The sequence below is a fragment of the Rhipicephalus microplus genome, unplaced genomic scaffold, assembly GCF_043290135.1.
Source record: "Rhipicephalus microplus isolate Deutch F79 unplaced genomic scaffold, USDA_Rmic scaffold_15, whole genome shotgun sequence".
NCBI lineage: Eukaryota > Metazoa > Arthropoda > Arachnida > Ixodida > Ixodidae > Rhipicephalus > Rhipicephalus microplus.
In genome coordinates, this window is record NW_027464588.1 from 8,676,562 (window position 1) to 8,695,461 (window position 18,900).

At 41.2% G+C, this 18,900-nt stretch overlaps 1 protein-coding gene across 1 annotated transcript in view; it reads right to left on the bottom strand.

The window, feature by feature from the left end:
• Positions 1 to 277: 277 nt before the first annotated feature.
• The window catches only part of LOC142784755 (uncharacterized), a 53,253-nt gene continuing 34,630 nt past the window's right edge, over positions 278 to 18,900 (bottom strand). The window contains exon 2 of the mRNA XM_075883254.1: positions 278 to 513. Within this exon, the coding sequence (XP_075739369.1) occupies positions 278 to 513 (236 nt within the window). The remainder of the gene's footprint in view (positions 514 to 18,900) is intronic.

Consider the following 18,900-nt stretch of genomic DNA (forward strand, 5'->3'; position numbering starts at 1 on the left):
GTGAAATGTACCTGCACGTAGACAATGTTATATGTGACCATGCTTTCACTTCCTTCATCGCTCTTGGTTCATTCGACACGCCTCTTTCGAAATTTAAACACCAATGTATGGTCCTGTGCTTGGCAGCAGCAAGCACAGGACCGGGTTAACTGGCGGAACATGGGAGAGGCCTTTGTCCTGCAGTGGACGTAGTCAGGCTGGTGATGATGATGATGATGATGTATGTTAAAAGTAGTGGCAGGCTATTTAGCCTATTATTGCGGTGAATTTAGTGATGCTACGGGCTTTCACCTTTTTTTGCCGATTGGAAGGTGTCTTCCGGATCGAGTCTCTCAATGGCCAGGCTGAGGTGTGGTGCTTTGCTAGAAGAGTCGGCCAACTCGGGGGTGCTTGTGTTACCAGCCATTGACGTTGGCTTCTCTCCGTCGTCGCTGGCGTTCAGGTTGGCTCGGTCGAGCATTTGCCACAGGAGCTTTTCTTCTTCAGATGAGCCAGCATTGTCGTACACGACACCTGTGCACAAAGCAACCATAATAATTGTTGGAGCTTTACAGTCAATGACCACATCGTCATTATCAGAAACGCCATAGTGAAGGAACTCCATGAATTTTGTCCATCTTGAATGTTTGCCATGCATATATATTGAAGTACAAAAAAATCTACCACTCCGCTCTCACCTAAACGTGGTCGCCATTGCTGGCCTTTCATCTCGCAACGTTCGCGCCAGTACTCGAACACCATAAGCACAAGACCACCGAGGTGGATATGAACCGAATAACATTGAAGCTCTTTTGACCAGAAAAGAGAAGGAAGGAAGCCGCAAATAGTTGGTTTAAGAGCAAATGATGCACATGGTTTGCTTGTAACAAAACTCGACTGCGTAAACTGCTTAATAAAATAGGCCATCGCATCCTATATAATGACTGCAATGGAAAACTCAAAAGAGAAAGAAGACAATTTTGGGGTGTTTAACTTGCGTTATGCATTCTCCCGGGCCCTATTCATTTTAATGAGAGCAGAAAAGTTATTGCAATGAAAGAAATCGGCAGAACCCACGTGCAGTGGGAATCGATGATATGTGAAGCATGAACGAGAAATGTTCATATGTCAATTAAATCAGCACAACGTTACGAGGTGAAGGTAAATGATGGCGTACATGACTTCTGTGGCATGAATATCATGTTTGGATGTGTCAGTTACCTTCGTCATCTATTCACGTAACGTGATAGCAAGTTTAGTATATGTTAAACAAGCAAAACGGCTGCGAGCACGCAAAGAGAGTAGGATGATGCCATGTTCTTACATGACATGCGTGTCATGATTATCATGTTTGCAGCAGTCATATATTTCGTCATCATGGACGTCACGTAACACCAAATTTGGCATACGTGGAGCTAGCAAAACAGCCACGAGCGCATCATAAAGGTTCTGGTTTTGTTGTATATACGTTTGAATCGAAGTAAATTATTGCGTATGTGTATATGTCGATATTGTGGTAATTCACCTAACGACCTTGGAAAAGCTGGTAATTGTATTAGCTCAACGGCCGCCGTGCATTTCACTGCATTGTACATAGCTCAAGGCAGGCCACGTTGATTTTTCGTGCACGTACTGATGTAGTGGATAAGGCAAATCCGTAAACAAGAAGCTGTGTGTTCGTTCCGTCGTTTCGACAAGTGGGCTTGTGTTCCTCAATGTTCCTCGAGCCTTGAAGAAAAATGGCAACTCGCCAAAACGTCTACACGAGCACACAAAGCCTGTTTACAAAATTTTCAACTATCATCCTACATACAAGTGAGAAACGTGGCAGACCACATAAATCGTTACTAGTATTGCACGCACTCGCATAGAATTCAATCAAAGAGCTTCAGAGGGTTACGGCCGAAATTCCCCAACCGTACTTGAGAAGAAAATGACGACATGTCCCTCCAATTTTAGGCGCAAAAAGAGGATATGAAAGACTATAGAACATACGACACAAGAATAAACATGCCACAACGTTCTAATCCATCGGTGCAAATTTAGCAAAATATCCATAGCAAGACACTGTTGTTCGCGACTCAAAGTAAAAAAATAACGTGATGCAAAATCGAGAACAATTTACGCCTTAACAACTCCAACGTCAAATCCTTTACTAAAAATTGTGCATTTAACTACCGAAATACGGAGCTCCAAGTCAAAATGTTATAGGTGACTAAGAACAACACGTTATGGCTGCTTTTTTTCACGTCTCAAAAGGCCTGAATTATGGAAATATTTCCATTAAAGAATGCGCAAGAATATGTTCTTTCAATAACATTTTAATGAATGCAGACGTTTAGAGATTATGGCGTATTCAAACATTACTTTTCTTGTTTCACGCTATAAGATTTTTTTTCCTGTTTATTCATGCCAGAAGCTCAAATAAATTGTCAATCATGGATCAGTTCGCACGCTTTTCAGGACAGTGTTTTTAGTAGGCTTTATTTATGTGTATGTTTCTTCGAGTGGCTTGCTAACGGGCAATATTTTTATGCCTACTTTACGCTTGTTTTACTCACTGTACAGTTTACCCTATGTACACATCACATGGCCAGACTTTTCGAAATATGTTTTGTCTTTACTGGGCTACTGAGTAGAATGGCCCCATTCTACTGGGTGGAATGGCCCCTCATACAGTTCCGCATTTTTTCCCATTTAAATTTATGCCAACACTACCATCTAGTGTAAGAATAAACAGGATCTCCGAAAAAAGGTTGAAAATAAATTTCCCTAGGCTGTGAACCGGCAAATGTAGTGACGATTTACTCCTTCAACGTGCCAATGTAAGAATTTCTCCGTCGGCTTAAATGTCTACATGCCTCAGAGAGCATCGAGGCGTGGGTAGTATATTCGTTTGTTTACCCGTTCCTCAGCTATATTTCAGCAATGGGAACGAGGAGTGAATAAAAAACGCCTGGCGGCTGCCCAGTCTTCGCTTTAGCTTCCGGACACTCAGCCTAGCGGCAACAGATGCTGCAGCCAGCTTGATAGAGCAAATACGCCGCCCCGTCTCAACTAGTTCTAGGAAAGCCTACAGGGTAATGTTGAAGTATGACAGCCATCATCAAGCCTCATGTGCTTCGCTTCAAAGGAGTTGGAAAAAAAGTGAACCCATCCGCTTGGATTTCAGACTGCCATTCGTTTGTTATGGCGTGCGTATTATGATTTACAATACGGTACTTTATCCAGTATATTTTCCTTTTCAGTGTAACTGAGGAAGCGTTCGATAAATTACGAGCACACTTCCTCTAAAATACAGCATATCACTACCAGCTGTCTACACGTATTCTCGAAAGCATACAGTCAATTGTACATGTTTATGTTTCAACATCGCATCTTTTTTTATGAAAGCACAGTCAGTCGAAAGAGTTGAGGTGCACATATTGATTATTAGTACCTATAGTTGGTCAACGTTAGTCATATCATATTTGAAGCATGTCCTTCTTTGTTCCAGATTTAAGCTATAAGGTCAGCATGATCGATTTTGTGGCTCTATATGCGAATAAAGTAAAATTTTCTTCTGTTTTTCTCCTTAAAATAAGCATTTATCGAATAAAATTATCCTAAAGAAATTGTGTTTACGATAGCCGGCTAAATATTATGGCTGGGTAAGTATTCAGAGAATCATTCGTTTTTTGCAAGGATAGCCTACGCAGTAGTTAGCACTTTGAACCGAAAAACAAATATTGGAAAACGTCGCTGAAGTATTCAATGATAAAAAAATGAGTTTCACATTTAAAGCACAGAAAGCAGTGCAAAAAAAAAACACCAGGATGCTTGTATAAGTCCAACAACAATCCTTCTCTTCATCCATTCGTTGGAATTTCGTCAGTATTATTCTTCCTGCCCGAAGCATGTGATATAGATTTTTATAAACCTTTCTATTTTTATTCGACATTTCTCTACATTTCGCATGTAATACGTGACCGTCTCTCCTTTTAGTGTGGCCCTCTATATAAACCAATGAGTCTACTTCTTCCGTCAAATTTATTATACAATTAACGAAACAGACAGGGACAGGTGCCTTCCGAGTCTCTTTCGTCAGTTTTCAAGAATGTTTGCTGCCAATAGTTCATCATTGGGTACCGACACGCTCGAAACCCCACTTTGTTGTTAGACACTACAGAAAAAGTGTCCAAACAACTAAAACCAACATCATTCTTTTCATTATCTCGTACTGACATTATGGCATGCTAAAAGTTGCCGTGTTAGCGAACACTTGAGCGCAAATTTTCTCTATTGCTAATATTTTATTAGGAAAAGACTAGTCAATACAGTCATGACAAATAGACAATAGTCAAAAGAAATATTAAAAAGTAGTCAAGCTACTCTCTTTCATTTGGTTAAAGATGTAATGCCGCGTACAAGCAACAATATCAGTGGTAGTGCAATTGTGAAATATGTCCCAATAAAATATTTTGCAGCAATATTCTTCATAGAAAATAGTCGGCACTCGGCTGCTGATCCGAACGCCGCGAGTTCTATGTTGGCCGCAAGGGTCGCATTTTGATGGAGGTGAAATGGTAGAGGCCCACCTACTCTGCGGTGTAGTGCAAAGTAGAGTACACCAGATGGTCTAAATTTTCATATCCCTCCACTACGGCATCTTTCACAATGATATCATGTTTCTGGGAGGTGATTATACTATAAATATTCTTATGGGTCTTCTTTATACCATGATCTTGCAGCTTCATTAGCCCTGCCTCCCACCCCACTCCCCTCAATACATTCACAATTTCAGTGTATACGAACTTTGGAATTATAAAACGAAGTTTTAAGTTTTCTGCAGCGTGTTTTAGTAGTTAGCAAAGATATAAAAACGTGGACGTTTTGTTGCACGAAAATTCGTAATGATGTTAACATTCGTCAAGCACCTTTAAGTACAATACCAATGCTGCGTAACTAAAAGAGATCAAAAGTAAGGTATTTAAGAGAAAATAAAGAAAAAATGTAATAAACATAAAGACAGCAATACAACTCAGTTGAAGTTAAGCTACACGCAACTAAAAGCAAAAGAAGCATATATCCTCGTGAGCGGCAGCAACGAAATGAGGATTCAAAATGTGATGGCTGAATTGATATTAGATTGGTGCTCTACTAGCCACTCTGAGGGAAAAAACGAAAATATAAAAGAGACCATGCTAAACATTCTGCACACATTGCCCATGGCTCCCAGCATAAAATAAAGTGGCCGTATCGTTGATCATCTCCCACCCTCCTCTTTCCTTTGCCTAGGTCTGGCGCTTCTCATTAGCTACGTTGTCGTTAAGGCACAAGAAATAGAGTGAGGAAAGTACAAAATATTGGCATTGGCATTAAAAACAGCCAGGCCTGCAGAAAACGCACAGGTTTACGAGTATATGCAAATGAACGCTTCGACTTTCCCAATTATTGCCATAATCCCTCATCAAGCAGGCTTAAGCGACGTATCAGTGATGCCAGCTTAAGATCAACGCCTATTTGTTTTTATTAAGCAAGCAGTTGCATGTTTGATTTTCACAGCTGAATAATAATGACCCGTGATGACAATGTTTCATTTATGCGCAGAGCAAAACATTTGTGGGTGTTGCAGTTTCACAAGCACAAACCCTTCAACCTCAAAAGCATAAAAAAAGCAAAGGGAGAGCTGTTATAATCGATGCTTTAGGGTTTTCTACCTCGGCAAGAGCAAAGCAGCGTTAAACTTCACTTTTAACGGAAAACTGTAGAATTTGCTGTTCCTAAATCAGGAAACACCTGAGACTTCTGCGCATAGCCGTATGGGTTGCAAGATGCAAAATTGCGTCTTGGTACGTGTGGGATGTTGTTACAAGTCTTCGTGCTATCTTAATAAAAAAGTTGTGCAGAAGGACAGCATAGATATACTGTGTTCTGTTTCAATCCGAAGCAAATATTCTTGTTCTGGCGACATTCCGAGAGAAGACACAGTATGTATGTATGTATGTATGTATGTATGTATGTATGTATGTATGTATGTATGTATGTATGTATGTATGTATGTATGTATGTATGTATGTATGTATGTATGTATGTATGTATGTATGTATGTATGTATGTATGTATGTGCGTGCGTGCGTGCGTGTGTGTGTGTGCGTGCGTGCGTGTGTGTGTTGTGTGTGTCTGTGTGTGTGTGCGCGCGTGCGTGTGTGTGTGTGTGCGTGCGTGTGTGTGTGTGTGTGTGTGTGTGTGTGTGCGTGTGTGTGTGTGTGTGTGTGTGTGTGACTAAGGCATACTATGCAGTGTGTGAAATCTGTGGCACTGCAGGAAATATCAACCATCTACCATGTAATACCCTTGACTTGCACTGATAGGCATCACCCAGCTATCATGGTGTTCCCGCTACATCACACCAAGCTGATTAAAGATGAAACCTCAGTAATACGGAGAATCTAATGTAAGACGTACACGCACGGCATCTAGCCACATTGAACCTACCCGACTCTTCGCGCATACAACAGCCCGACGTACGACGTGCGATACGCACTGGAACACGAGGGCTCACGACGCCACGAAGATGGCAATCACCATCCCGTGACACCCACACACAATTCCTCGTCTAAAAAAATGTCAGAGGCCAAGATTTCTGGTGGAGCCCTATACAGGCATTAAAATATCACTCGTCGCCAGAAAAGTGACCCCGTCAATAGGATTCCTGCAATGAGGGACCCTCCCAGCCAGGGTGACCCAGGACTCAGGAGCTCAGAACCCTGTTTCGAAATAATAAACGTATAATTTATTGATTCATTTTCGCTCCTATGAAGCGCTTAGTCTCTGAGCAGTGGACTCTTTTGCCCACGGACACATCCAAAACAACTCAAACTTGTATGCATTTCAATGGTCATGTTTCATTGCTGTCCTAGTGTTCCATTACAAAACGTTGAATAGTCAGTGGAAGTCCCAGTGAAGAGGCATTCGTTTTTTACTTATTCGGACTCAGCAACAATCTATTATGTGATGTAATAGGTGATTTTCTTAATGTTGCTTGATATATCTGCCTTCTTCATTTATTCAAATGTCAGTTGTGAACTCAATCAACTACACTCGGACCTTACCATATTTTGTGTGTACTGCAGACTGAATTACGTGGTATGCAAGACGACGCATCTCGTATGGACAGTTTGTTGTCAGGTTTTTCTTGATTGGAGAAATAGGAACAAGCAAGCACTAGTACTTTACTGACCAGTCTTTGCACTTCGTTGCTCTAATCATCTTCGTTGTGCACCGTAAACCTAACGGCCAATAAATACATGACAAAACACTTGTATTCAGCAGAACTGTTCTCAAAAAACATCAACCACGAACTGTCATTTACGCATGGGCACTTGACATCTTCTACGAAAAGAAAATTCGGACGTCATATTTTGTGAACACTCAAACAAAGCATCACAACGCATGAAAAACCGTGAGCGTGCCATAAATTTTCACTCTACAAGGCAGCTAAATTAGGTTCAGGTAAATGGAAGCGACGCCAAGACTTTTCCGCATCACCTTGTTTTTGGCTCGATTCCACACCCCTTATACCCAGTGCTGTACTTACGACGCTTAGATATAATTAAAGATGCTAGAAAAGTTGAATGCATCCTGTATATTTTCAGTGTTTCTTTTTTCGGAATGCAAGTATCCTGTATAGGATATCACTTTCAGTCCTCCTCAGTGATGCTATATGTGGCAAACAGATATTGTATTTCGCAGTTCTCGTTTCTCTTGAATGCGATGTTTTCAAAACACTGCTACGAAGCGTTCGCTAAGGCCATATGGTGGGTACACCATCTCCTCAGCAGGATCAGCTTCAGCGTTTGTAACAAAGTTCTCTGCGATCAGTTCATCAGATCTGGATGACAGCTTCACACCAGAGGAGCTCCAATATGTGCTGTCTTCGGTAAAACGAACAAGTTCAGCAGGAACAGATGGAGTTACATACGCTGCTCTTGCTAATTTGTGCAGGAAAGGAAAATTACACCTGTTGGACATCTATAATAAAAGTTGGCAAGAAGAAAAAGTTCCGGAAAGTTGGAAGATATCAAAAGTAGTACCGTTGCTAAAGCCAGGGAAGAGCCCTATGCAGTTGCACCCGTTTAGGCCGGTTAGTTTGACAAGTTGTTTTTCAAAAGTGATGGAAAAAAATTGCCCGCAGCTTCTCTCGGGGGAACACTGAGGAGGATGCGGAGCATATAATTGGTTAACGGGGTGTTAAAGGGCGACTTACTTGGGTCGATGGCTAAATTGGTTAACGTGGTTGTGAAATATGGGGTGTTAAATTGCGACTTACTTGGGTCGATGGCTAAATTGGTTAACGTGGTTGTAGGAGGGGGTGTTAAATTAGTGAACACGTACACACGTATGCGAAAGGGCGGCGCAGGTCGAAGGGACGTCGATCATTGTGTTTGTGGATTCGTTGGAATTCATTTCACCGCGACCTTGGACGTCGACGCGCCGTACAAACCAACCAACGAGCGGCAACTGAGCGAGCGAGCGCCGACCTTGAGTATATATACAGCGCGATGGCGCATGCACTGTCAGCTGTCGAATGTTCGAGAAGGGGAGAAGCGCAACGGCGCATGCGCGCGCGTCAGCTGCCGATGTTCTCGAAGCGCGACGGCGCATGCGCGCGCGTCAGCTGCCGATGTTCTCGAAGCGTGACGGCGCATGCGCGCTACATTATACAGCTAGCGAATGTTCGTGAAGAGGAGAAGCGCACGCGGTGTGTAGAGGAGGAAGGGTGCACAGATGGTGGAGGAGTGAAGCGCGCGCTGTGTAGAGGAGGAAGGGATGCACAGATGGTGGAAGAAGGAGGAGGAAGCTTGCGGACGGCGCCGCACTACAAGCCTCGAGTATTAGATGCTCCGCATCTAAAAATGATCAATGAACAAATTTTATGGTAGCAAGACATGAACAAACTACTACCAAAAAGCATAGCCGGCTTTAGAAGAGGTAGATGCACAATGGACTGCATTCTGGATTTGATCACAGATGTTGAAAACCAACGAACGCAAGGAAACATCATTGTCGCTGAATTCCTTGATGTGCACCGAGCATACGACACAATGAGTCGCGCTCACGTTCTGAAACGCCTGGAGTTACAGGGATTCAAGGGCAAGATACTGCGCTGGATCTCTGACTTCCTGAATCATCGGAAAATTTCTGTAGTTACGCAGGAGGGCCCAACGTGAGAACATGTCGTTAACCAAGGAGTGCCACAAGGCAACGTGCTAAGCTCTACTCTCTTTAATGCAGTCATGGCTCAGCACCCGTATAATCTTCCACTTAACATCAGATGTTCAATATATGCTGATGATATAAGTATATAGACGTCTGGTCCATCGTTTTTGGATGTACAACAAACTCTACAAGAACGATTGGATTATGTAGACCGTTTTCTAAAAAACGAGTTATGGCACTGAGTCTGGCTAAAACAGCCATACTTCCGTTTACATTAAAAAGACCTAGAAATTTCAAGATTATTTTGCAAAATCAGCCTACTCAAATGGTTAAAACTCATAAATTCTTGGGAGTAATTTTAGACCGAAGACTAACCTAGTCGCCTCATGTCCAGTCCCTTGAACAAAAAGTGAATCAGGCCATTTGAATCCACCGGCATCTCTGCGGGGCCAAATGGGGTGGTTTTACAGAGTCGTTATTAGCCCTACAAGTTGCCTGGTTACGCCCCATCGTAACTTACTCACTGCCTATGCTGCACGGACATCTAGCCTCCACCGAAAGGAGACTTCAGTTGTTATTGGCAAGAAGCTTGAGGGTATTTCTGGGTTTACCAAGGTCAACTTTCAGTGCTTTAGTGTATGCCGAGGCTCGAGAACCACCTTTGGCATTACTCCGAACAAAAGAAAAATCTAGAAACTTATTTAGAGTTTTCACGCAACGTGAGAGTCATTTTTTATCAGGTGCACTAACACAAAGGAAGGCAACGAGACTACACGATACTATATCATCATTTCAAGCAGTTGTACCAGAATTTAAACAATGGAAACCTTGAAAATCACCTTGGACGCTGCCACTTCTCAACGTTATCCGTGAAATAGACGGCATGGAGAAGAAAGCAGACATGACACCTCTAGTAGTGGCACAGTTGGCACTTCATCAGCTTCATGTAATGCATAATGAAAAAACAAAGATATATACAGACGGATCATGCACTGAAGAAGCATCAGCCTGTGCGGTCTTTATACCCGAAATTAAGAAAAACAAGATGTACAAATTATAGCACATCTTCTTCGACGACAGCAGAATCGATGGCTATCTTTGAAGCAGTTAAGCTCATCTGCGAGAATCTTGAGCCACGAAAAATGGGTGATATGCACTGATAGAAAACCTGCTCTTCAGCTGATCAGAAACGTGAGATCACCTTACAAAAATAGTGAAATAGCACAATATATTGCAGAAACTGTTGAATATGCTTCGCAGGGTCACAACATCATATTCCAATGGATACCCAGCTGCATTGAAATAAAAAGAAATGAAGAGGCTGATAGCCTCGCGAATAAAGCATTGAAGGAAGGACGGGATTGCGCAATCCCTATGTCTGGGGCGGATATTTCACATTTTATATCGCAAGGAGCTAACGCTTGTTCGATTGAGAAGTGGTTTGAGCCCTAAAAAAAGGGAACGGTACTTTATGAAGTTAATCCACACATAAAGTTTTCCATAGCTGCAGACCTCCTACGACACCTCGATACATTATACCACCGACTTCGATTAGAAGTCGCATACACAAACAGCTTCCTGCACAAGATACATCAATCCAACTCACCGGAATGTTATTGTGGTCATGCAGAAGAAAATGTTCGCCATATTTTTTTGGAGTGCGTTAAATACGCGAATGAAAGAGAAAAATTAAAGAACAAATCAGCAAGTTTGGACAGACGGCCCCTCACAATAAAGAAACAACTTGTACCATGGCCTGAGATGCATCTCCAGAAAAAAACAATAATCTTCCTGATAGACTCTTCAGTGAAGACCGGACTGGACAAGCGCCTACGACAGACAGTCAGAGATGGGTATATATAAAACGTGGTCATGTATATACTGACAGTAGAATAGTAAGGTGTGCGTGTAAATAGTTTATAACTGTGTGAACTGCGCTAAGAAAACTCTGTATTGGCATGACATTTGAACTGGTTTCAGTGTGCTATTATGTTTTTTTCGTATTGTTAATTTTTGGGTATCGTTTTGAATTATTATTTTGTTTTTCGCTGCAGAACTTTGTGATATGGAGTATCCGAGGCAATAGGCACCGCAACCTCTCCACAGCAATACAGTTAAAACAGAACAGAACAGAAATGGATGTGTTCCATTTGTGCAATGGAACACATCAATGGAATTTCCTAAGTGCAAGGCAGCCGTAAAACACCTGAAATATTTCTAAAGTTCAGCAAGCTTTATACTTTCGCGGGCGTCTCAGGCTCTTAGAATTCCACGTTCTTCGCGCCTACGCCTTCGTTCAGTCTCTCCAAATCTTGTTTTCCCAGCGCAGAAACACGATCAAAAAGAACAAGCGGAGGAAATCTGGTCGCTTCGGCTTAACAGCCAGCCTGTATTTTTAGTCCATAATGGAGTATCGTAGCAGCTGTTGTAGACATCGCGAATACGCGGAAGCGTTTCATCGACCATGTAAGTCCCAGTACCGTGTCTGCGTAACAACACTGGTTCAGAACGAGATAGCACCCGAACAATGCACCACAGCACCTTTTTCACATTCCGGAATAAACTTTCCATTCTGTAAGCTCCTCGTGCGCTTTCGGTATACTTGTTGACACCTACACAACTGTATACTTGTTGTGTAAGCGTCATGATTAAAATACGTAATTGCAGGAACGCAGATCGGTTTAAATTAGAGTGGATCGTGTCGATATATGGGCATTAAAAATAATGCCATAGAACTTTAGTAGCGTTACTATTTGAGCTATTTGGTGCATAATTTTAGTAGAATAGTAGAAACGGTAGGTGTACACGAAAACGTATGTAACATCGTTTTGCGCTTGTCTCTGTTGCTTGCGAAAAGCCTCAAAACAGTAAACTATTATTCAAATTTAGAAAACATGTGCTTCCAGGTTTAAACCAGAAAGAGATCACGCACGCGAATACTTTTTTTCAGCGTACGCTGTAGCATACCAGGCTATGACTTTTGCAGTACTTACTGGCTTATCTTTAAGGTTGCACAGTGAGCAGGTGTGATTTTTCTCTTGATATTTACTATGATTATGATACATGCTTCTGAGGACGAATTATTGTTGTACGTGAAAGCTACTTTGCCTTCGGCCTTTATCATGATCACTCTTTTCATCAAAGCCGCTTTGTTTTCAAGTGGAAGTGAATGGAATTGTTCAAGGATGATGGACTTTGAAATGGGGATAATTTTCATTCTTTGAAACACATGGCACACAGAGACCATAACAGCACTAATAGAAAACAATTTTCAAAGAAACAAACTTCCTCGGCGTGATATGAGTTGTCTCCATAAAAACACTTGCACACTTTCACATCCTCTAATATATATGTTCTAAAGAACGCATCACAAAGCGTGTCAGGTTGCATGCATCAGTTTCGTAAGCCTCTTTAATCTGTATTGGAAACTAATCAGCATAATATACTTCTGCTGAAACTTGATGCAATTTCTGAAATGTTTTTATTTAGTACTGCTGCTGATATTCAGGCACGTTTTCATATTACGGAAATAAGACTCTCGACGTGCAGCTCCTCCCATTTTCGTGACAGTGACGTTGTTGGTGAAGATTGATTACCCGGCATTTCCAAAAGAAGTGAACTTCATGTTCGCACAAAAGCTACATACGGTCAATACTCACTCGTATATACTTACGTTGAGCTAAGCCTCAGACCAAGCAACAATTCGAATAATAATAAGAGGTTGAGCACTTGAAACAGATACATTTACAAATGTTATGCTGCTCAGAAGAGTTTTTTTTTGTTTTTACGGGCTCCATAAAAGTACGGGCTCGATAAAAATGATTGTTTAAATCCATGCCACGCACCAACCACTGTTTTTTGATAGACGCAAAGCAAAACTTATGTATCGTCCACTTGCTCTCTTTTCCTTGAATAGTCTTATAAGTCTTGACAAATGTTGCATGACGTTTGCGCGCCTTCGATATGCTGCTGACAGCTGGCCATTTCTTCTAATTTGTGAGGTTATTCAACATTTAAAGCAAGGCGCACTCCGCTGCCTCTATAGCAGCCATTCATTCAATAACAACATGAACCGACTCAGTCGGCGTGCAGTATGAGAGTGTTTGGGCAGTGCGCCACAGATCTGAATTACGTGCTTGGAGGATATTGTCTGCAGATGACACTAGTGATGCGAGGCATATGCAAAAAAAAACTAGCTCGACAGAAAGCAATGGCAAGTTTTCTGTAACAAACTTAACCACAGAAAACCGCTGCAAAGAGCGCAGAGTATTTTTTCTAGCTCAAAGGCGCCACCTACCCAACGTTCTCCCGTCAGCTCAGTTGCTCTAACCTGTGAAAGCAAGGAGTTCGTCGTGGCGGTGGTGCTCCGCTTTCAGATAAGTACAGTAGTGCCATGGCCAATTTTGCTTCGTGCAGCACAAGAGGTTTCAGCGATGATAAATCACTGAAGCGAAAGAACCATTTTTGCTCGAGGAGCAACTTGTAGCTGCGTAATTGGTGAACGAGGCGTCATCTCTTAGTAGTCCTGACTGTATCTTCATAATAAAGGAGATAATATATATATATATATATATATATATATATATATATATATATATATAGAGAGAGAGAGAGAGAGAGAGAGAGCACTATACTTTCATTTGACATGTCTCAAGAGGCAAGTAACTGTCACAAGACTTAACGGCACGAGCGCTCGCGTGACGTTTCCTGTGCCACACTCACGGAAAAACTTTATTTCTGTGTGGTCGCAAATCACTGGCCTTCAATACGAGTTCAATATTGAGTGAAATAGAATATTTTATTTTTGAGCATGAAGTACTCAACAAAACAGAGAGTTGGGTTGTCAGCGTTTTTGCTGTTCAAAAATTAAATCTGACCAACCAACCTAACTCTCCCTTTAGTTAGTAATTCATGTTCAGAATGAAATAACCTATCTCACTCAACTCGTATCTCACTCTCACTCACTCTCACTCTATCTCACTCATCTCACTCAACTCGTATTGAAGGCCAGCGATCTGCGACACAAAAAATATAGTCTGCAGATGACCCTAGCGATGCGAGGCATATGCAAAAAAATTACTAGCTAGACAGAAAGCAATGGCGGGTTTTGTGTAACAAACTTAACCACAGAAAACCGCTGCAAAGAGCACAGAGTATTTTTCCTAGCTCAAGGGCCCCACCGACCCAACTTCCCAGCTCTCAGACAAGTACAACCGAACGATCCAGCTCTCAGATAAGTACAGTAGTGCCACGGCCAATTTTCTTCGTGCAGCACAAAAAGTTTCAGCGACGATGAAATCGCTGAAGCGGATGAATCATTTTTGATCGAGAAGCAACTTGGAGCTGTGTAATTGGTGAACAAGGCGGCATCTCTTAGTCCTGACTGTATCTTCATATCGAAGGAAAAATATATATATATATATATATATATATATATATATATATATATATATATATATATATATATATATATATATATATATATATATAAAGCGGTAGAAAAAGAGGTCGACAAACTTTCGGCAGGTGGGCCTGTCTTCGTCGGAGTGAATGGTTGCACATGGCACACAGGGCACATATAAAAGCCGCTTCTTTTTTATTTTTTCGTTTTATAATAAACCTTTTTATTATAAAAGGTTGATTGGCGACATTTTCATGATTTGGTCACATGGAGAGGAGGAATTTTGTCTTTTATTTCAGACTTTAATATTGCTCACCCTTCCATATCCTTTTCGCACACTTATTCACCAGAGACCATTAACTTTCTCGATGTCACAGTATGTCTCGATAATGAAAAACAGAGCACTAAACTGTACCACAAGCCCACTGACAGACAGAGGTATTTACACTTTCAAAGCAGCCACAAAAGGCACTGCAAATCCAGCATACCTTACAGCCAGGTCTTACTGTTTAAGCGAATTTGCTCTGAGCAATCTGACTTTGATAATAACTGTAACAAGCTACGCACTGCACTTCTTAAACAGAAATATCCGCCCAAGTTAGTCAATGACGCAGTAAGGCGTGCCGACGCACAAGACCGTACAGCACTCTGCATCCCCAAGAAAAATCCTAAAAGTCATTCACAGGTTAACCTGGTTTTAACCCATAATGCATCGGCACCTAACGTCGCATCTATTTTCCGTAAACACCACAACATACTTATGCAGAGCGAACACCTTGCAAAAGCCTTTCCAGAACCACTACGTGTTGTGTACAGACGAGGCAAAAATTTGCGAGATTTATTAACTTCCTCTAAAACCAGACAGAGCAATAACGACAAGACGCTTGGTTGCCGTCCTTCTAAAAAGCCCCGCTATAAAGTGTGTGCACACATGACCACAACAACACTGGCAGCCAGTACTGCGACGAAATCCAAGTTCAAAATTAAGGGCAGTTTAACTTGTGATACTGCAAATGTCGTATATTTGCTAGAATGCGATATCCGTCATGTACAATACATAGGTCATACTGAAACTGCTTTTCGATACCGTTTCAATAATCATAAATCTCATGTGCATGCCCTTCCTAACTTACCGATTTCAAGGCATGTCACCAAGGCAGGTCATTCATTCAGTAACATAATAGCTACAATACTGGAATCGGGTTTTAAATCACACCATGAACGCGAAGTAAAAGAGTCATTTTTAATTCATAAATTCAAAACACTATCTGCCGGCATGAACGAGAGCCCGGGCACGCTTACTTGCATATTGCCTTAGTAAATCGCTTTTTTGTTTTACTGACAAGTGTATATTCTTCGCACGATGTTGGCCTAATGTCAAATATTACCTACATAATGTAGGTGGCCTTTGTCGCTTCACCATTTTACTCGCATTCATTTTGCTCTGCCTGCTTTGTAATTTTGTTTATCTCTCTAAACTTCTTTTTTCTTTTTAAAGGCTTACTGAATGTTTTTAGGCTGTGATTATCCCGCAGAACGTATGACATAGTGAGCTACTGCGTGCGCAGTCTGTTATTTTGCTGACCTGTTTCATTCCACACAAGTTGTAGGGTATCTAATACGTGCCAATTCACTATTGTATAATGATACGCGTTTTCAGCTGTATATGCACTATAGCCACGTACCTTTGGTGATATATAATCTTGTTTCTTAAACTACTGATAATGACTTAGCCGTGTGATACGCAAACAAGCGGCTTATATATGTGCCCTCTGTGCCATGTGCAACCATTCACTCCGACGAAGGCAGGCCCACCTGCCGAAACGTTAATAAAACTAGTGTTTTTTCGCACGTTTGTCGACCTCTTTTTCTACCGCATTTTCCACCGGATTCATTGAATTTCACCCCACCATATATATATATATATATATATATATATATATATATATATATATATATATATATATATATATATATATATATATATATATATACGTCTGATAGTATCAACGTCATCTATCTTCTCGAGTGTTCAACATGCGGAGCTCAGTACATAGGTCAAACAGAGACAAGTTTCAGAATTCGTTTTAATAATCACCGTGCACATGTCGTAAGCCTCCCTAATCTACCGCTGTCGAAGCACGTCAGTTTGCCTGGCCATGGTTTCGACAAAATTAGGGCCACTATTATTCAGTCCGGTTTCAAGACAAACCACGATAGGGAAGTGAGGGAATCCTTCTTGATCCACAAATTTAACACCATTCGTTCAGGTATCAATGAAAACGTAGGAAAGCTCACCTGCCTCGCACTATAACAACACGACTTCTTAGATTAGTAAAATATTTTAGTGTATATTAAAATGTATATTAGTCAACCGTGGTTTCTTTACTTCAAAGCTTTTTTACATGTCCTGCCAACCATACTGTGCACCGCGTGTCGATGCGCAAGGAAATTCGAAACTTGTAGATTCATTCACCCGTCACATGTCAGTCATGTCAACACAAGGTTCTGACAGATTACAATTTTTTTACTTTGATTGTCCTAGCTGCTATACCGAGAGTTCATCACGTGAGCCTATAAAAGCGGCTGCATTGTATCATACCTACTTACCCTGACGAAGGCCGTGCCATGGCCGAAACGTTAGCAAATATGATTTCCTTTTCGAATGTGCTATCTGCAAATTCATTCAATATATATATATATATATATATATATATATATATATATATATATATATATATATATATATATATATATATACACTTAACACTATACTTTCATTTGACATGGCTCACAAGACAAGTAAACATCAAAAGACATAACGGCACGACCGCTCGTGCGACATTTCCTGTGCCACACTCACAGAAAAAATTTACTTCTGTGTGGTCGCAGATAACTGGCCTTCAATATGAGTTAAATAATGAGTGATATAGATTAATTTAATTGTCAGCATCAGGTACTCAACATAACAGAGAGTTGGGTTCTCAGCTTTTTGCTGTTTAAAAATGAAATCGGACCAACTATTCTAACTCTCCCTTTTATTAGGACTTCATGTTCAGAATGAAATAACTTACCTCACTCAATATTTAACTCGTATTGAAGGCCAGCGATCTGTGACACACAGAAACACAGTTTTTTCGTGCGTGTGGCAGATAGTCATACTGAAACATGCAACACTTAACTACACACCCCAGCACGAGTAGAGGTGACAAATTCTGAACAGGCGCCATTTTCTACTCTTTACTTTTCACTAAATACAGCACAATACCGATAAAGAGGATCAACATGAACATCTATGACTTCTTTTTTATTTCTTTTCTCAGCAGTGTAACTACTCTAGCAGCAGAGAAGAATAAAAATGAGCGACACGAACTTCTTGCTTTCACTAATCGTGCTTTACAACCTGCGTGTGAAGTTGTTCGTAGTATAAAACGTAGGACAGATAATAAATCAAGTGAATTCTTTAGTTCTGACACTTTTGTTTAGCGCATTTTTATTTTTATTTAGTATAAAATCTAAGAAAACAAATCATTCCGCTTCACCGCATCGCTCCCCTTTCCGGTAATCCCAAGCAAGAGAGGCCTACTCAGGAAACCGGAGACGCGTTCGTTCACTTAGCGCGCTAAATTTATAGGCGCCTGCTAGCACGCCTAAATAGGACACACCGCCAGCCCTTTTTAACGCACCTAGTGGGATTTTGCAGTACCCAGACTTTGTACTACGTCTGAGAACTTTGTACCACGATTAACGAGCGCTGCTTCTATGTACCCTCAGTGGCGTCTGGTCTATTAGCTGGCGCTAATGACTTGGTCGACGAGCCTGCGAAATACGTTTTTGGCCAGTGGTAACATTTTGCAGCATTATATACTGCGATAAAACAAAATTGGGGCATAGTAGAATGCCTCCGAAATGTTTGTCTTTTTCTTTGAAGATCCTCCACTCGCTTCTCGAAGGCCAAAAACGCATTTTGAAGGAACTACGCGCTGTGGCGAAAACCACATGACTTGAGCAACTTGAAAGACTGTGTGACAGTAACGTACTGCGTGTCAAAAACGTAGTAAGAAAAAAAAACATATACTTCGAGCCTAGAAATGAAATCCCTGTTAAGACAAGAACTTCGGGGTTTGCTGGACGCGGGCATCATCAGAACATCGACATCGTCGTTTGCTTCAACGATTACAATCCTGCCTAATTAAGATAAATCACTTCACTTATGGGCGGATTGCAGACCGACCGGTTCCCGTCTCAGATGCGAAAAATAGACGAGATCATCGATGAAACCGGTGGATGCGATTACTCTTCTAGGATAGATTTGTTTA